The following is a 20,845-nucleotide window of genomic DNA, read 5'->3' as shown; positions in this document are numbered from 1 at the left end:
GATAAACACATAAAGCCTGTAGTAAAAAAAGGTGTGGGGATAGGGTGTTACAATTTAGTACTTCCCTTTTTTTCTATGGAGGGGATGGTGAGGGAATTTTTGTTACTCCAGGAAGCCTTGCAAGTCAATGGATGAGTACTGACGGAAGATTTTTATATACTTCCAAGCCAATCAGATGGAGGAAGGACTTGATGTTTCCTGGCTTTCAGCATTCCAGTGTTGGCAGATGTGAAGACAATCACAATGGCAGCTTTAAACTGCTTTGGAGAGGTTAAGAATAGACTCAGTGTTGTGTGGAGGTGGCCATTGTCTAAAGTAGCAGTGGGCAACTCATGACTTAAGGAATCCTGACTGCTTTTGTTATTGTGTTTTTTCTGCTAATGTAACTGTGAAACAAGCCTTATTAAATAGGATCATTGGAAAAGGTGAACCTTGTCTCCTAAGCAGTAAATGAGAAGTCTACAGACAATGTTGATGTATGATGAGAAACATCTTCATTGCTTTCCTCTATTATTTTCTAAGATTGCAGGTTTCCTACTTCTACTAGTAACAGGATGTGGGAAGGGAATTGGTATGTACAGGTATTTGTGGAGAAGTGTATATCCTGTCATTTAATGCAGTCTTTGCCATGCATATTATTTAGTTTTTAGATGTTTTTAAAAGGTAAATATTTTGGAAAATTATTGTGGAAAAACATGTTTTCTTTATTTTTTTACAAAAAAAGGGAGGAACAATCTTAGAAGAACTCATTATATTTTACTAGCCACATTCATTGTTCAAAAGACACAAAAATAATTCTTCAGATTCATTAATATTTGATCTTCAGTTTCTCACATTTAGACATTGACTTTTTCATCTTTAGGAAATCCTTTTCTTTTTATATCTATAATCTGCATAACATAATTTTAATGCTAATATTGGTACCAACAATTTGCAAACAGCACTATTTGATACAGTGTTAAAACCAGAGTCTATTCAAAACTCCATTGTAAAATAGTCGAACGTTCAAAACCCTTTTGCTGTGGGTCACTTCCATCAACTGAAGTAACCAAGTTATTTCCCAGCACCATGATGGTGAACTTATGGCACAGGTTCCACAGGTGGCACACGGAGCCATTTGTCAGGGCACGCAAGACGATCCCATGTGCACTGGCTATCTGACTTCGGCCTTCTTTTGAAGTGGTTTTTAGCCCTCAGGAGATTTCCCTGAAGCCTCCAAAGTGCGAAAAACCGGCCCTGTGAGCAAACCGGAAGTTCAGGAATTGACTTCCAGTTTGCTCATAGGACCATTTTTTGCCCTTTAGAGCCTTCAGGGAAGCCTCCTGAAGGTTCCAGAGGTCGAAAATCAGCCCTATGGGGTACCCGGAAGTCACTTCTGGTTTGTCCATAGGGCCGATTTTCGACCTCTGGAACCTTCAGGGGCCTTCAGGAGGCTTCCCTGAAGGCTCCAGAGGGCAAAAACTGGCCCTACGAGCAAACCGGAAGTCACCATTACCGAACTTCTGGGTTCCCTGTGAGTCTGTTTTTTTGCCCTCCGGAGGCTTCAGGGACGCTCCAGAGGCCTCCAGAGGGCATCGGGGGGGGGCTGTTTTTGCCCTCCCCAGGCTCCTAGAAAGGCTCTGGAGCCTTGGGAAGGTGAAAAAAATGCAGCAGAAGTGGTGGGGGGGCGTTGCTGATTGCGCGCATAGCATGGGTGTGGCACACTGGTGCATGACCCCCCTGTGCTCCCCCCGCTTTTAGCACAGCAGCCAAAAAAGGTTTGCCATCACTAGCATATGTCTAAAACCTATACACTTTTGAAGTTTTGGGTTGATTACTTTAATGTTGTCATCTATGGGTTCAGGGTCTGGATATCTACTGGACCGTTATTCTAAGCTGTCCAATAAGATTGATTAGAATAAGCTTACTCTGAATCCCTTCTCTTAGGTGAGTTTTTCTCAAACTGAGCAACTTTGAGATTGTAGAATTCAACTCAGGCAACGTGTTGGCTAGGTATTCTGGGAACTAGTCCATTCATCTTAAAGTTGCTAGGGCTGAGAAACATTGTCTAATAAAGAACCCAAGGAATCAAATATTTTCAGTCACAGCACTCTTCTTTGGAATAGTTTATCTCAAGATCAGATGAACCCCACTTGGCTGAGTTTTAAGAGAACTGTACAAATTTGACTTTTTAAGACAATCTGGTATAAGAGTTGGAGCCTCCATCCAAAAACCTTGTTTGTATTTTTATTATTCCTCAGTAATCATAGACTTTGTTTTTATGTTGTAGCTTTTTTTCCTTTCTAATGGTTAGTTTGCATTTTTCTGAAATTGTTTTACTACTGTCATACTCTAAAAAGAAAAAGTATGCTCCTCACTATTTCTGTGAAGGAGTAGCATCTCTCTCCCCCCCCCCCTCTCACACACACACACGCCTTTGAGTCAGTGTTGTCTTCTAGCAACTGCCTGAACAAGTCCCTGCAGTTTTCTTGGCAAGCTTGTTTTCAGAAATGGCTTGTCATTGCCTGCTTCTAAGAGCTGAGATTGAGTGAGTGGTCCAAGGTCACCTGGCTGGCTCTGTGCCTAAACTGGGACCAGAACGGTAGTCTCTATGTTTCTAGTGTGACCCTATAACCACTAGACCCAACTGGCTCAAACTTTCCTTTTTTTGTCCCAAGGTTTCTTAGTAGGTCCAACTCTGCTCAGCTCAGCCCAGAGGACATCTTCAAAAAGCTTGCTGTCAGATTGCCTGGCAAGTGGGCAGCCATACAATTGAATTAATTGATCAATTAATATGACTGTTTTCAAGTCTTACATGCTTATAAGATATATAAATAAATATTTATATCTCTCTCGCACTAATCACTGAAACTTAATTTGCTAAAATGAGTCAGCCACTCTTGCTATCTAATGAGCTTCAGGTAATAGCTATGACATCAAGCTTTCTCATGTAGGAAGAAAAGGGTGGTTGTGATTTTTCATTCAGTCTTGGCTGTTGTAAACTTTTATGTTCACTCAGACTGGTACTAATTTGAGGCGCCAGCTGGCCCTTTTACTGATGGCCTCTATTTATCATCAACTGGGCCCATTTCACAATTATTTCTGGAAGAGTTACCTCCGTGGCTATGTGAATTTCTTTTACTAATTTGTCCTTCACACCTTTGTGGGGATTTTAATATGTGTATTGATCCCTTACCAATGACACAGGAGTTTTGTACTGTTCTTTAAAAGTATGGTCTAATTTTTTCTTCCTTTGATTTAGCATTGTCTTCAGTTATTTCACATTCCCTGGATTTACTTTTGTCCTCTGAGTAATATCTCCCTCCCTCCCTCCCTCCCTCCCTCCCTCCCTCCCTTTCTTTCTTTCTTTCTTTCTTTCTTTCTATTGGTATCGGTGTATTACACAATTACTATGTTGAATGCTCACATGGCTCATTTTCAGCTTTTAGAACTGTCTTCACAGTTCTGTGTTTTGTCAAATTTATTCTGTCTACTTTTTTGTAAATTCTACTATCGTGGCCTATTTGGCTACTTTGTTTACTAATAGCACCATAGCATTCTGGATAATCCTTTGTTGTGTATTTATTTTGAGGGCCAGGCTTCTCTGCCATAAATGACTGCAGTTTTGTGAAGATCAAAGAATCATGGTTAGATGGTTACAAAGGCAGCTGAATATATGTGCAGGCTGCGGATATGTACAGGATAGTCTTTTTACCTTCACTCTAAACAGATTTTTTTTCGATCTACTATTCGATCTCATGCCAAAGCATTGTTTTTATTAGGTTTCTTCAACCTTCTGTTCTTTTTTCATTTTTTTATTATACAGAAGCTTCCTTTTACATTGTAAAACATACATAATACATTACATTATTTGGATACAATGGCATTTGTTCAATATTAATTAAAGTTTATTAACATTCTCATGTTTAGAGAGAAGGTAAAAAGAGAGAAAAGTATAAATAATAATAATTACAGCTTAAAGTCACTCTTAATGAGCATGATTATTTAGGTTTTTCATCCAGAACTGAATGTAATAAAAAAGACACTGCAGATTGCATCAAAGCATTTGTTCTATAATAAAGATTTCTATCTAAAACTGATTACTTAGTATTAAATCTTCCATTATATTGATACTAAACATTATTTGTGAATGTTTTACAAAAAGGTGGGGAGATGAACAAAACCATTTTGACAATTAAAATACAAGGGAAAAAGGAGAAGAAGGCTATTCACTTTTAAATTCACTCCCCTTCCATTGTGCTTCTGTTAATTTACAATATTTAAATATCCCCCCTTTAAAAGCCAGGCTATGAATGTTTGTATTTCTATGTTATATGATGTATTCTATACATGGGAATCATTGTTGTTTAAATTTTGTTAAACTTCTATTCTGAATATATACTGTACTGCCATTTGCTTATGTATTCTTCAAATTTAAATTCCAAATCAGATATTGATGGAATTATATCTTTTTTTCCAGAATTGAGCAAAATTTATTCTCACTACTCTGAGCATATATTTCATCAATGTGATGTTTCTTGATTTTTTTCTGGGATTATACCATATTTTTCGGAGTATAAGATGCACCTTTTTCCCTCAAAAAAGAGGCTGAATATCTGGGTGCGTCTTATACATAGGGATACAGCCTTTTGTGCCTCCCGAAGCCCCACCCTCTTCACCAAAATGGCCATGCGTACTCTTATGGAGGCTTTCAGAGAACTCCTAAGGGCTGGGGAGGGGAGAAATGAGCAAAAATGGGCCATTTTTGCCCCCCCCTGGCCCCCAGCAGCACTCTATAAGCCTCCATAAGGCTATGCGTGCAATTTTTTTGACACAAAACGGGCCAGTTTTTTGCTCATTTTTTACCCCCCAGGAGCACTCTGCAAGCCCCCCCAAGGCTATCCATGTCTTTGGGGGGGAAACGGGCCCGTTTTCGTGAAAAACGGGCCATTTGGGGGAGGTTTGCAGAGTGCAAAAACTTTTTTTCCCCTTTTGGAAAGCTCTTTAACGGATTGATGAGAATTACATTGATCAAGTGCTGTGCCAACATAAACGAAGTATTAGTTGCTGCAGATTGTCAGCAATTTCCTTCTCTAGCACATGGATAAATATCCCTGGAAACATCTACCTACCGACCTACTCTCTCTCCCAACCTACCTATCTACCTACTGTATTTCTCCCTTCCTCTCTCTGTCTCTCCCTCTATCTACCTACTTACCTACCTACTCTCTTTCTCTCCCTGCCTATCTACTGTATTTCTCTCTCTCTCTATTTCTCTCTCTCTATCCCTCTACTTACCTACCTACCTACACACACACTCTCTCTCCCCCTACCTTCCTACTGCATTTCTCTCTCTCTCTCTCTCTCTCTCTCTCTTCATCTATCTATCTATCTATCTATCTATCTATCTATCTCTATCTCTCTATCCCTTTATCTACCTACCTACCTACCTACCTACCTACCTACCTAACTACTCTCTTTCTCCCTACCCACCTACTGTATTTTTTTCTCTCTCTCTATCTCTATCCCTCTATCTACTTACCTACTTTTTTTTAATTTGCCTCTTCACAAACCTTGGTGTGTCTTATACTCCGGTGCATCTTATACTCTGAAAAATACTTATAAGCCCACCCATGCCTTTAAATAGTATTCTCTGTCCATATCAGTCAGGTCATTCAATGTAAGAGACAGTTTCTCAAATTCTGAATTTGGATACTACTTGCTCTTTATAGATTCAGTGGCAATATCCAGTGGCAATATGTTTTTTAGACTTTTTTAAATTCCATCTTTATTATTTTTGTAAATAACTCAAGATAGTGAATATACCTATCCTTCTTCCTCTTATTTTCCCCACAATGGCAATCCTGTGAGGTGAATTGGGCTGAGAGAGAATGATTGGCCCAAGGTCATCCAGCTGGCTTTCATATCTAAGGCAGGACTAAAACTCGAACAGTTTTCCAGTTTCTGGTCTGGTTACCTTAACCACTATACCCAACTGATGTAGGTTGCAATCTCTTGGCATCATTGGGCAAGTACTTCATTGGGTTAATCCTGTTCTTTTCCAACTTTACATGGCAGATTACAATCTGAAGAATGTCCTATAAGAAGTCAGTATTGCATCCTAATTAACCTAATACTCATCTCTGGTGTGCTATGGTTCATGGTCAGAGTTTTCAATATCATTGTTATGCTGATGATACTCAAGTCTATGGGTCTTGATGACAGTGCATGGTGAGCCTGATGTAATGTTTTATTAGTTTTTGATCTTAGAAGTCCTCTCATTATCACCAAAGATAAATACAGTATGGATAAAACAAAGTTGTGTATCTTTACCCACTCTCCATTTACAGTAGACCTCTGGTCACAACCATAATTTGTTGTATAACTTTGGTCACAAACTGATATGGTGTGACCCAAACCTAATTTTGGAAATTGGCGCGTACAAAAAAATGGTGAGGAAGGGGAAATCAGCTGCGGAAAAAAATGTGAATTTTTTGGTCACAACCCGATTTGGTCATGATCAGAAGCGTTCATGACCAGAGATTCTACTGTATATTTATTCTATGGCTTCCATATTGTTCCAGATCCCCCTCCTTGCAAGACATTGTTGGGATTTTGGTTGATCTAGGTGTACCTACTTGTTGATTTTACAGCATGTTTTGCACATTTTAATTTGATGAGTATTGGAGGAGGACAAAGGAAAATGGTGTTACTGGTTGCCATGTTTTCTCTTTTCATCTTTATATTGCAGGAATAATTTCCTGACAGGTGTTTCCAATTCTTGTTTCCATAAAAATGAAAATAATGTCAAAGAAACTGTGGTGTATATCATTTATCATGTTGAGTTATCCTGTGTGGAGTTACCCTGTGGCAAGTTAGCTACAGAAAGATGGCCATTGCAAAATGGCCACAGAAAATTGGCAGCAATGAATTGTCCCATTTCACCAATAACAAAACTCTGGGGCCCATTAGATTGAATTCTTTTGCAGACAAGACCCACCAGTTGCCTCCCCCTGCTGAACCTGATGGATGGTTAGAGGGAAGAGACAATCCCTTGAGTAACCTGGCTTAAATTTGGAGGAGAATCTGAAGGCCATAGTAACGATGAATATTGGGTGGGAAAGCTTTTTTTCCCTTGAAGAGAGAGGTAGCATTTTTCAGTTTCTAAAATGATGTTAGATGTATTGTAGGACTTGTTCTACTGTTTTGTACTTGTACTTGTACTTGACGCCTCTTCACCCATCGTGGGTATAGGCGACTTCCATGGAAATTTGACGCCACTGTAATGGATACGGCGATCCATGGAAGCTGTTTCAGCTGGATTATACCCAAGGGGACGCCAGTCCCAAGGGTTACAATGCTTCCTGATTCAAAAAGTGAGAAATTGCCACAATTTGTCAAGGTCTCCAAAGAAAGGATTCAAGGATTCTAGAGTGCCTATTTTTAACATGGGATAAACAAAAACTCTTCCCTCCATGATTTGTTCTTCTTTTGTTCGCCCTATTCTCCTTAGAGAATAGTATTAAAAATTTATGTCACTACAGTGTTTTTAAAGATTTATTGTAGCTCCCTTTTGTGCATTCAAGAAATAAAAAGTTGTTAACAAGGAACCAGCCTCCCAATGATATTTTCAGCCCAAAACGTGTTGCTTGTGTCTAAAAACATAACAAAGATGTTAAAAGATTGGAGTATTGTTTCTATTTAAAAGGAATGATATTTAGTGCAATTACACATCTACTAACAATTTACATTAAGATTGAAAAAATGCAAATCCATATTCTTATTTGTTAAAGTATATGCGTCAGACCTTAATGTGGAGTAGGATAATTCTAATTAAGAGCTGTTTCACTCTATTAACAGTGGCTTTTCTTTACTGAGAATTAACATATTCTGAAGTAGCACAAGAGTGAACTCTCTTATAGATTTGGAGGACAAACATCTATGAATAAGATCATATATGGACAATCATATGTGGTTTGGTTAAGTAATAGTCACGTGGACAAAAAAAGTAACATAACTACTTAAAGACTCTTGATTCAAGCAAATGTCACAACCGCTATCTCTGCCCTGATAACTGGCCAACTATGCAATATGAAATCAATTTCTATACAGAAAAGCTTTATAATTGGGTCATCACATATTGTAGTAGCAGAAGGAGTAAAACAGACCGGTTTTTTTTTTACTGGTTCTGTTTAATAGCTAATTTATTGTGTGGGCTGAAATGGAATCAACAAAAAACTGAATTCTATCAAATTCTCTCTCAGCTATTCTGCTCTTGCTAGACTTTCTGAGAAAAGAAAGAGGGCTGGCTGATTCATATGCAGCCAGGACATTCACATTTCATCAGTGCTTAATTTCTGAAAGCAGCTCAATTTAATTTCAAACTTGCCTAAAAGACACAAATTTCAACATTAAAAACTAAAATCTTGATTTGATAAGTGGGTAGAAAGTTCTCATGAAGAAAAATATTCAAAGTAACATTACCTTACTACCTCACATTATGCATAATTGAAGTGTGCTCAATTAATTCTTAAATTTGGTGGTTAGCCTTAATAAATTCAACCTTAGGTTTTGGGAATTAAATTAGGCTTTTAAAATGCTGAAATATTAATGCCTGGGCCTGTAAATCAATATACTAATGCACTGGCCAGTAATGTAGCATAAAGCGTATAGCATTGAAGATTTAACTTAACTTGCTCCTGTCGTATAGAAGAAACTCTGAGGGTCACCTTCACAATGTCAGATACAAACAACCTGAAATCAGGATAATTTGTTAGCAAAACAAGGGACAGGTGAAACCTGCCCATTCCTCAAAAAATAGTAGCTTCAAACTTATTACCCCTAGGCAGTGGTGGGATTCAAATAATTTAACAACAGGTTCTGTGCCCTAATGACATAGCTCAGTGGTTATATGACCATGTAGGCATGGCTATCTCAACATCACTCAGGTTGATGGGCACTTCACCTTAGCTGTTACCATGTAATAAGGGTTAACCAGAGAGGCAGTTTCTGTAAGCTGGGCAATAAAGATTAGGCTAGAAACACCAGAATGTTTCCTTCCTGCCTTCCTTACAGGATTAGCCCTGTAAAGTAGAAAAAACAAAATAAGATTTCTTTTAACAACCGGTTCTCCGAACTGCTTAGAAAGTTAACAACCAGTTCTCCCGAATAGGTGCGAAGTGGCTGAATCCCACCGCTGCCCCTAGGGGACAATACAAAAATGTAGAAAAATTTACACCTTGCTTTTATTATAAAATAGGGTTTGCATTTGCTGGCTAGCAGTCTCTTGAAATCTTGTGAGACAGCTTCCTTGGTTTTTACAATAAACCTACTTAGCAAATGGTTGCACTTTTCAAAGCCGACTTCTGCCTTCTTCCAGTTCTAGGTTGTTGATAGAAGTCTAATAGAAACCCCACATTAAACTAAACTGGAAAAAACCCTCCATACGATTCAGATATAATACAGTTGATCTTGGTTTGGAGGATAGAAGTAAGACATGATAGTCTCCAACCTTCTTGTGTAATATAGATTGTAACATAAAAGAAGAATGCCATAAGTCAGCATTGGTACAACTAAAGATTAAAAAAGAAAAACATGAAAGCAAAAGATAAATTTTAGCTATTCTTGAAATAAATGCTACCATAATAATACATTTGCAATGGTACTTGGGTGTGCAGTCCAGTTTGGGAAGTAAACACTACTGCAGCAAAAGTTCAAAAACAGCTGCACTTCTAAGCAGATTTATAACTAGTAGTATGAGCATTTCTTTGTAATGAAATTAGGAGATTTGCACTGATTTAATCTGTTAAGAGTTTTGTTCTACAGCAGTGACATACCAAGATCTTACAACATCTCTAGCTGCTATCACAAATTATATAATTATATATTGGCATTGAGACATGAGACTTGTGAGTAAGATTTTGGCTATTTTAATAATAGCCAAATTAATTAATTATTTTATGAACTTTGTTACTTGACAAAGTTGCAACCTAAAGGTAAAGGTTCCCCTTGCACATATGTCTAGTCGTTCCTGACTCTTGGTGACGGTGCTCATCTCCATTTCAAAGTGAAGGCCAGCACTGTCCGATGTCTCCGTGTACCTTCCCACCAAAGGTGGTTCCTATTTTTCTACTTGCATTTTTGCATGCTTTCAAACTGCTAGGTTGCCAGAAGCTGGGACAAGTAACGCGAGCTCACTCTGTTATGTAGCGCTAGGGATTTGAACCGCCAAACTGCCGACCTTTCTGATTGACAAGCTCAGAGTCTTAGCCACTGAGCCACTGGGTCCCTTGTTACCTATAGGAATATATATATAAAAATCTATACACTTGAAAAATCATCAAAGTAATAGAAGAATAATTATATAAATATGAAAGTACAGGTAGCTCTCAATTTACAATCACAATTGGAATGATGCACTGTTCTGCTTTGCCTTGTTATTCAGATCCAAGCTAGCATTTTAAGATTCTAACAGGTTAGTAGGAGCAATGAAACTCTCTTCAATGTTAGAGGGTGGATTGTCTTGAACAAATATGTACAAGTAGCTCTATGAGAAATAGTTACTCTATCAATTAATCTATCAAAATACAAGGATCCAACACCCTGGGAGATCATAACTCATTTATAATGGAGCTATTCTTATCTCACCAGATGGCAAGTAGGATTAACAAATAAATATCGCCACCTCTGTGATGCCCAGGTATAACTGGGAGTAGTCCTCCCTGCTGAGATGGTGGAAAAGCAACTTAATAAACAAGATCCTTCAACAACTTACAGAAATCTGGTGGCACCATTCCAGTTGTTCCAATGTTAAAGCCCAGTGGCATGATTAGATGGGATAGAGATTACAAATACATTATGAATAGGTCAAATAAACAAAGGAAAATCATCAAAGCCATTAAAAAGTGGACATGTGATGCAACACACAGAAAAATATGGCATACTTCACTTAATCATCCAGGGAAAAATTGAGGCAAACAAGGTCTAGGCAGAAGAAGAACATCACGGCTTCAAAACTTAAAAGACTGGTTTGGACAAAGCTCAAAGCCTTCGGCATTTAGTCATGCAGCACTTTTTCATGGGGCTGTTAACAAAAATAGGATTGCCAACATGATCCCCAACATCTGATGCCAGATATGGCACAAGAAGAAGAAGAATGAATAGGTCAGTTAAGCAACACCCTTAACTTTTATCTGCTGTCAAGCAGCAGATAAATGTTCTTGTTGAGGTTTTTTGGGGGGAAAGCTTCATTTGGCCAGAGCACTATAATGTGATGATAAAGCATTGGATTTCCAAACCCTGATTGTTTGTCAGTTTATTTTTTTGATTAAAGATCTCAGTTTTCATTGTTGTAGCCCCTGGAATTCAAGGAACCCTTCCTTTCTAAAATACAAAAAATAGTTTTCTATTGTGACAATGACTTTCTTACACGATCCTCAGAGGTTGAACTGACAGTTCAGCTTTGGAAAATCTACACGTCAGATCTTCCTGGGAGGAAAAAGGAGAAATGTGAAGCTGGAACTTCTTTAGTCACATTTTGGGATTTTGTCCATAGGTTTGACATGAGGCAAATTGACAAATCGATTATATCTTATCAGCATAATCCTTAATTCAACTGCTTTTTAGAGGTTTGATGGTACACTGACTATCCCAAACTCTGGTCCCTCCATGAACCTTCAGGATTTACTCTTGGCATATTTAAAAGCTTAACAAGGCCTCCTGGACCTACAAAACTAGCTATAAGCTCTACCATGCAATATCTCCTCTTGTGGTCTACTGCTTTGTTCCTTTTTGTTCCTCCTCCATTGCCAAGGAAGCCATTCTAGTTAGTTTGAGTATGTCTTGAAGGTTTCAGCTGTTCTCAATCTACAAGCTTTCTGGGGGGATATTTCCACTCTAACCTCTCTGATAAGCCTTTGTTAGCAGGCTTCTTTGATAGGCTTCAACCATGGAGCACTTTTCATAAGGCCAATTGTGTCCCAGCTGTTCTGCAACTGAGCCTCAGTGACTATACTACTTACTACCACAAGATGTCTTTGGTGGTGTCTCCTGCTGGGCTTCTAATGGCCGTCCCTGCCAAATTCAGCAGTTTGGCCATTTTGGAGTTTTGTTCCTGCTAGACAATCCTAGGCCTGATTTGGCACCCCTGTCTCTGGGCCTCTTTCTGGCCTTTCTTCCATCTGCTTCAGCTTCTGCAAACTTTAGGTGTTCTCAGCCAGATCGCTTCAAGTGCCATTTGGTAACTAAGCATGGACTTATCACTGTTCACTGGTGTTCATTGAGGATGTGAGTAAGTAATTTAGAAGATATTAATTAATTTTTAATTAATAAATACATAATTTCTTGACATTCTATCCTCATGTTCAGCCACAAAATGCCAGCTGACAAGGAGGCTCTAATTACTTTCTACTGAGTATGCTACCCACTGAAAAGAATTATGCATAATATATTATTTCAAGAGTCTGGAAGTTTTACAGCCACTTTTATGGCTATGCCCTTGAAATTTGTATAGTTCACAAGCTTTGCTGTGGCTTTTCTCACATAATAAACCTATATCATCGTTCTGTCATCTACAGTATAGAGGTGGAGCCTTAATGCTTTAAATGATAGATTTGTCTACCAGCCATGGAGAACACTTGCAAATATAGATGGTTTGAGACATCTGCCTCTTTTGCTTCCAGATTATAATGTATCTGGGGGGGGGGAGATTGTACTGAAAAAATCATATTGATTTTTTACCCAATCTACCAATCCAATTTGATCAGATTGCAAGAGGACTTCGGACATCATAGTAGCTCAAATTCATGTGAAATGGATGTTCTGCTGTGGAATCACCATAACAGTTCTTGTCTTTCAGTAGCCAGTAATGTGATAATTTCCCTTTTTCAGACTTTAGAACAGGTTCCCCAAACTATGGGGTGTACCCACCTTTTATTTATATTGTTACTATAAATCCATCTTTCCCCAAGTTTCCCTTGTTTTCATTATTCACTTTATTGTTTAATTTTTTTGGAGAAGGTGTATATATATATTAAGATTACACTAAAGGCAGGTGTTATGACAAGGTAAGATTAGGATTTCCAGTTTTTAGAATGATCTTCTATTTAATTTCCAAATCCTTCACATGGGATATTCTTAAAAATCCTACCATTGACCAACATCTGATATTACTAATATATCATTTGTAGAACAAAACCAGCTTTAGAGACCAATGTTGCATAGAAGAGCTGCCAAATTTAATTACACCTGCAAAGAGAGTGAAGCAAGAATATATCCTCTATTTTGTTTATCGTTTATCTAAATCCCTTGACAAAAAACTTATAGGAGCTGGATATGCGCATGCAAAGTTGACATGTGAGCAGCTGTTACTTCATGTAGATATTGCTATAATCTTTCACTGAACCAAGTCAGGTTCAGGAAGTTCCTCAGAATCTTGGCTCAGTTTTGTAGGGAGTTACAATATGTCATAAATCATCAAAAAAAATGAAAGTTATGATTTTCTATAAGAGTACCAAAATCCAGAAATGGTATATAGAGAACCAAACAACTGAGCAAGTGAAATACCCGAGTACGTAAGATACTTGAAAATCCTTAGTAATAGTGCCCAATCCACCAATATTGCCTCTATGATCCAAAAGAGAATAGCAGCTCTCCTAATATTTTATCACAGAGAGAAATTTTATTTTGGCTGCCATTCTCATAATGAGCCATGAAACTATTGCACAGCTTTTTTGTAGGGTATACTTGAACCTTTGCTCTAATTACATAGTTTATGAAAAATAAAGAATAAAAAAAGTAAAAACTTTTTTTCCTGACCCCTGCATGTGTGTTCAGTATGACCTTAAGCTAGAGGTTAGACTACCTATAACAGAAACTAGAGATTGATCATCTGTTTACAAACTGTTTACCTGATTAAGCCTTAAATCTAGCCCAGGGATATCAAACTCAAGGCCTGCGGACCAGATCCAGCCCACAGGGCACTTAGAACTGGCCCGCAGGGCCACCCTGGAAACAGCAAAGGACCAGCCCGCTGTGCTTCTGCCAGTGAAAACAGAGCTCCGGGCCCTGTTTTTACTGGCAGAAGCTGCAGGAGGCCACGGTGGCCAAAAACCCACCCCGGCTATGCCCACATGCCCACCCCCCAAGGTCAAACACAACCCTGATGCAGCCCGCAATGAAATTGAGTTTGACACCTCTGATCTAGCCCCTTTGTGGCAACTTGCATTCATCAACAAAAGACTAAAATTAATTAATTTATTCATGATATAGTCTTTAACAACTCCTGATTCCAGTTGATTCCAAGCACTTTAAATAACAACAACAACAGCAACATCATACATTTTAAGAAGATACTTGGTTAATACCAAGGATGCTGGCAGCAACCCATATCAACTATCAGTGCCAGTCATTGTATTTGTGATACATTTTTAAATGTTCAGTTGACTGATTTTCATGTTTCATAAAATATAATTAATAATAATAATAGGAAGCAGATGATACACAGCATAAAATGAATCTACATAAAAAATTGAAAGGGCTCAGCCACCACCCTGTTCTAGAGTTTAGAAGAATAGCTGCATTTTCAGTGTCCTTTGGAACATAAGCAGGATGTGAGCAGTTCAGATCTGTAGGGCAATGCTGTTCCAGAGTGCAGACACTGTGACAGACAAGGCATCCCTCCAAGGCTCCATTAGGTGAACATTGCTTAATTGAGAGAATCCAAAGTGTTCCCATTCTGGAGAATCATACCAGACAGGGAAAAACATAGATAGTTCCCCAGGTAACCAGACCCTTTACAAACCCCAAAATTATTTACCTATATCTTTTACAGGTAATAAGCAGCGCCTTGGATTGCACCTGGAAGCCAATATTACTGATGGAGTAGTGGTGTCTCAGTGCATTCTGGATCAGCCATAGTCTTAGGGTTAGATAGTAGAAGCAAATAATACTCATATGGTGCATCTGATGAGTTCTTGTTATTATTAGGGCTAGATAAGGCCAAGAACGTTAATAAGAAACAAGGCAAATGTACTTAATGGTACAAGTCATGATTTCATTATTTTGTTTCCTTCTTTAAAAACCTAGTTCTGAACAATTAACAGAACATTTGTTACTTGATCAGGTTTTGAATTAATTCTGTTTTTTGTGAAGAAAAACTTGACTAACATCCATCTAAGTAACTTGCTACCTGCAAGTTTATAAAATTGATTTTTAAATTTTTATTGGGTATATAGATGAACTAACATTCTGGTTTATAAAATGATTTCTCTGATCTCTTCGGCAGTTTAAAAATTATTAAATTCCAGAAGGGCAACCATATTGGTCTGTCGCAACAAAAGTCATCCTCCTAGTCTCTTACACAGAGAGAACTTTATAGTAATGAAAGTAAAGATGCTTATTGGAATGCTGAAGTTAAATTGTAGAGGAATGGTAGAGTATATGTAAAAAGTCTGATTACTGCAAAAATGAGAATGTATAATGTGTATTAAATGTGTGTGTGTGTGTTTGTGTGTGTGTAAAATTATAATAGAAATAAAATGTTTGGAAAGCGTAGGCAAAGGGCTAAATACATAGTCTCCACTGTAATAACTGAAATTAAAAAGGAAATGGTGAAATGGAATATTGGAGGGAAAGTTTTAGAAATTTGTAGGGAGTAAGATAAAAATGTATGATGTTACTTTAATGCATTTAAGGATAGTGATAAAAAGAACCTGTATGGTGATATTAGAGCTATGATAGTTAGTTTGTGGGCACTTAAATATGTGTACATTTGTGTATGCAGATAATGCTATATTTAGGGTGAGAACCATCTGCAGTAGACACATCATCAATTTACCTAACAAGGAGTATAAACCTAAAATTAGTATATGAAAGACAAAGGTTGTTGTGCTTAACAGGAAGAATGTGGTAAACAATAGTAATTTCTATATAAATAGCCGTGTATATCTTGGTCAGATGTTTCCTAAAGATGGGGAAATGAGTGAGAAATTTTAAGACATGCAAATGCTGACTGGAAGGTAATGAAAAGTATGTGGTCTGTTGAGAGAAACAAATATTTGTCAGAAAAAGGAAAATTATAATGGTGCATTAGTGCCTTTCAGCCAACTTTGTTAAATAAAAGTGACAGTTATCATGTCAATTAGTTGGTTGGTTATTCAAAAGTAAGTTGAATGCACTGAAAAATCATTTTAGATGAGTTGGGTGAAGAATGGATGATGAATGAATGCAGGCTAAATGCAAAACTAAATTACCACTATGAAATATGTACATTGAGGTAGATTGTTCATATAGGGGGGGAAAAGATCAAACTTCAAAAAACAACAAGGTAAAGGAAAGTGTGAATGGATTTTAGAGGAAGAGAAGACCAAAAAGTTGATGAGATCTTTAAAAATAGAGAGGTATCAAGTTTGAAACACAAAAGACAATGTTTGAAATGGTTTATGGACATGGTAGAAATCAAGATAAGAAGGTATGAAGAGTGAATAACTGTGAATAACCATGTTGCTATAAATTATGTTTAGCTATTTTTTCCTTATTTTTGTACTTCATGCCTTTAATATTTTGACTATTTCTGACTGCTTTTCTGAATTTAATATAATAGTCTCTCGAGTTATGACCACAATTGAGCCCAAATTTTCTGTTGCTGAGTGAGAGATTCGCTAAGTGAGTTTTGCCCCATTTTATGACCTTTCTTGCCATAGTTCTTAAGTGAATGCCTGCAGTTGTAAAGTTAGTAACACAGTTGTTAAGTGAATCTAGCTTCCACATTAACTTTGCTTGTCAAAAGATTACAACCCTGAGACACTTCAATAGTCATAAATATGAGTCAATTGTCCAGCGGCTGAATTTTGATCATGTGACCATGGGAATGCTGCAATGGTCTTGAGTGTGAAAATCAGCCTTATGTCTCTTTTTTCAGTGTTGTTGTAATTTTGAACAGTCACTAAATGAACTGTTGCAAATTGAGGCCTACCTATATATTTTACCTTGAATAATAGCATGATGGGACTATATGTACTCAAAGATCAGCACATTTATTCTGGTTTAAGTATTCTGTGATTCATAATAACTGATCGCATACTTAAATTTCTTTAAGGCTCTTCTGATTTTTTTAAAAAATTGTTGGATTTTCTTCCAGCAAGTGAAATGAGTTGTATTTACCTCAAACAATAATACAGCAGGAAGGAGAGCTGAGTATTGGATTTGACAGCCAAGTCAGTTCCTCCTGTTTAGAACAATGTATTTTTGATTATCCATGCAAGAGATAGGCAAGAATGATAGCCGTAATATTCTGCTTGTGAACTTAAAATTGATTGTATAGTCAGCAAATATTGGAAGCAGAGTGCAAGTCTACTTGGATTTATGACCCAATGCAGAAAGGTAATTCTTATTATAGGAAGATGAAGAATGCAGTTTAAATATATCACAACTATATCACATTGCGTTTATTTATAAATATATACCCTAAAAATTCTCTTTTTCCTTAAAATCTTCCCAGGTGTTGCTGCATTGGACTCCAGTGTTTCTGGAAAGATTGGCCTGCGAGCAGTTGTGTACTACTTCTTCACTACTGCCTTAGCTGTAATTTTAGGTAATAAGTCGTTCAACCGTTGAGTAATTAAATCTTTACATTTGAAATGTAGTGGGACATTTTTTAATAAGTTAGCAAGCTAGCAATAAATAGTCAATTTTTATCTAACTTACAGAGAAGAACAAACTTGGATATTATCCATCTTAAAGTGTCATGATAAACAGTAAGAGATTACACCTCTTGTCCAGGTTATAATCTCCGTATGCCATTTCACAAGGATACAGGTTTCTCTTTACTATCAAAATTAATATTTAACCATGTGATTGAATATCTAGCTTGGAAGGAACAACTCCTAGTTTTGCTTCCTGAAAGAGATTTTATCAAGTGGTAGTGGTACACAAATGGGACAATCAGTCGAATGATTAAGTAACTTGTACATAAATTACAGCAGAATTGGGGGCTTCTAAATGGAAGGTTTTGAATATTATAAGTAAAAAATCAATCCCCTTTCTGATTAAAGAAGAAGCAGCAGAGGTGGGGAAAGTTATGAGGATTACTAATTGAAATAAATTACAGTTAAGCTTGCTATAGGTTCTGTGAAAAAAGCAGCATGGTCGCACAATAAAAGCTTAGCTGTAAGAGCCAGGGTGGCGCAGTGGTTAGAGTGCAGTACTGCAGGCTACTTCTGCTGTCTATCAGCTGACTGCAATTTGACAGTTCGAATCTCACCAGGTTCAAGGTTGACTCAGCCTTCCATCCTTCCGAGATGGGTAAAATGAGGACCCAAATTGTTGGGGGCAATATGCTGACCGCTCAGAGAGGGTTGTAAAAGCACTGTGAAGCGGTATATAAGTCTAAGTGCTATTGCTGTTGCTATTAGCAGAAAGCAACATGGCTATTTTCTAATGGTTTTACCATTGACAAAGGAGAAACCATAGTTCCAAAGCTGTATTCCAAGGACATTGGAAATATTAAGGATAGCTGCCCCCCCCCCCGGTCTGCTGTAAATAATCACAGGGTTTAGCAAAATAAGTTAGGTTTGTCTGCAGCTCTGATTTAGTAGTGTTCCTACACTCTAAGATAAAGCATTGATTATATGTCAGAAAATAATAAACTACATGTTTGGAAGAACCAAGGCCTGAATTTAGGGCAAGCATAATTCTCATCTTCCACTTATATATCTACGCTACTATTTTTTTAAAAATGTTTTCTACAAGTTTTCAGCTTGTTCAGACTGTGTTCCCTTTGCCCTTCCCCTTCAACCCCCTCTCCAATTATAGGGATTGTATTGGTTGTGACTATCAAACCAGGAGTATCTCAGAAAGCTGATGAAATTGGCAGGATGGGCAGCACTCCGGAAGTGTCTACGGTGGACGCCATGTTAGACTTGATTAGGTGAGTTATTAAAACAATGGTTTATGTTCACTATTTTAGAAATTTAATAATGGTAACACCTCCTCCTAAATATTCTCCTGCGAGATGAGGACCCTACTGAATTATGCTGAGGCATGGATAAATAGGGAGAAAATGAGAATGTCTGAGTAATTGATAGTACCGTTGAGAAATTTTCAGGAGTGACCTTTCCCATTCCAGGATATATAGTCTAACTCTAACCCCTGTGTTTTCAGAAAGTGCTTGAGAATGTTTCTTCATAAAAGAAAATAAAGCTGGCAATAAATCAGCTTCCACTTTTCAGTTTTGCTCTGAATTCATTCCTCATTTATTTATTAATATGCAGAATAAATGACTTTCTCTGAATTTAAGCCACAGTTTTTAAAAAAGAATTACATAGAATTGTAACTATAGAATTGTTGAAAAGATTATTTAATTCAGGTTCAAAAGGCAGTATATTTCTGCTTTCTTCATGTCTGCTTTTTTTCTTTTATTTCATGGAATGATTTCTTCCTTATTTGCTGAAATTTGCTTTTTGTGTAACACAAAAAACAAAGTGCTGTAAATTAAAAATTTAGGGAAATACAATATATTTGGGAGAAAGTACAGGACAGAGGAAAAAAACCAGGTAGTTTAAGGTTTCATTTCTTGAACAGTTAAATAACTAAGCCAAGTATTTCTGAAGCTTAAGGAATAATTAGGACATACACATCTACAAGTATTTGGAGTAAGAGAAAAAGACTTATTACATCATGGTTCTTGAATGTGTTTTCAACAATTATATACTTATCTCTTTTAATCCTTTTACAGAAATATGTTCCCAGAAAATCTTGTACAGGCCTGCTTCCAACAGGTAGATTCTATTTTTGTATTTATTAATAGAAGTTCTGTGAAATTTTGGCATCTTCTTATGTAATGGTTGGACTGTATATTATTGCCAACTATTTTAGATACTGATCCAGAAGAAATAACTTTATTTTTACACAAATAGACTTTGTGTACAAAAATCAAATGAAAATATGTAACTATGAAATATGAAAATTTGTAATTAAGAATCCATTTCCTTTTCCAATAATCACTGTTGAGGAGATAATGCAAAACACTAGTTGGCAGTCAATAAATATCCATATGATTTCTTCTAGACTCTGCACTTTTGTATCTTAAAAACAAATCCTACCACCTTTAACTTTTTTTCTTAATATTAGAAAATGTATCTCAATCAAATCCCTAGTTTTAAGCAAGAACCAATCATCAATTGATAGTTAGACAGATACTCGTAAGTCATCCATTTCTTATGGATCCCTGTCTACTCCTTATATCCATCTATCTATAAAATAGATATGGTACTGATAGTGTCTTAGAAACGGTAGTAGCAGGGTGGTATTCACCTACTTTCCCTACCGGTTCGCAAATGTGAGTGTGCACGTTCACGCATACGCTAGGACGTCCACGCATGCGCTTTGATTGTGCTTGCAGCTTGCACTCATGCAGATGGCTTGAAAATGTGCCTAAATAGGATGGCATAGAGCCTGGGTAGGTGAGCGGGTCCACCTGCAATTGCCATTACCAGTTCAGGTGAACCGGTCCAAACCGGCTGAATACTACCTCTGGGTAGTAGTATGTGTGAACTCTTGCCTATTAACAAAGTTTTAAAAGAACTTTAAAAATAAACATTTCCTTCATCATTCTCTCCAACACAACACATGTATTCTTACCTTCCAGTATAAGACCAAACGTGAAGAAATAAAAATCCCAAGCATTGATAAAAACGGAACCTTTCCAACAGAAGAACCAATCACAGCTATAATGCCAACTGAGACTTCACAGGTAAAAGGAAGGCAACTGTGTCATTCTGTTGTGGCACAACAGAAAGATTCCTGTATCCTTAATTGCTATTAGTCTTTAAGATGTTATTGGATGATTCCTATGATATGGCTGCTATTG

At 37.2% G+C, this 20,845-nt stretch overlaps 1 protein-coding gene across 1 annotated transcript in view; it reads left to right on the top strand.

Annotated features, from left to right (window-relative positions):
* SLC1A1 (solute carrier family 1 member 1) overlaps positions 1-20,845 on the top strand; it is a 48,039-nt gene that overhangs the window by 18,564 nt on the left and 8,630 nt on the right. The window contains exons 3-6 of the mRNA XM_032214318.1: positions 17,477-17,569; positions 18,790-18,904; positions 19,712-19,754; positions 20,624-20,728. Coding sequence (XP_032070209.1) covers positions 17,477-17,569; positions 18,790-18,904; positions 19,712-19,754; positions 20,624-20,728 — 356 coding nt within the window. The remainder of the gene's footprint in view (positions 1-17,476; positions 17,570-18,789; positions 18,905-19,711; positions 19,755-20,623; positions 20,729-20,845) is intronic.

This window comes from Thamnophis elegans, chromosome 3 (genome assembly GCF_009769535.1).
Source record: "Thamnophis elegans isolate rThaEle1 chromosome 3, rThaEle1.pri, whole genome shotgun sequence".
Taxonomy (NCBI): Eukaryota; Metazoa; Chordata; class Lepidosauria; order Squamata; family Colubridae; genus Thamnophis; species Thamnophis elegans.
Note: the sequence above shows the minus strand (reverse complement) of the source record. Positions and strands in the feature narration are given on the sequence as shown.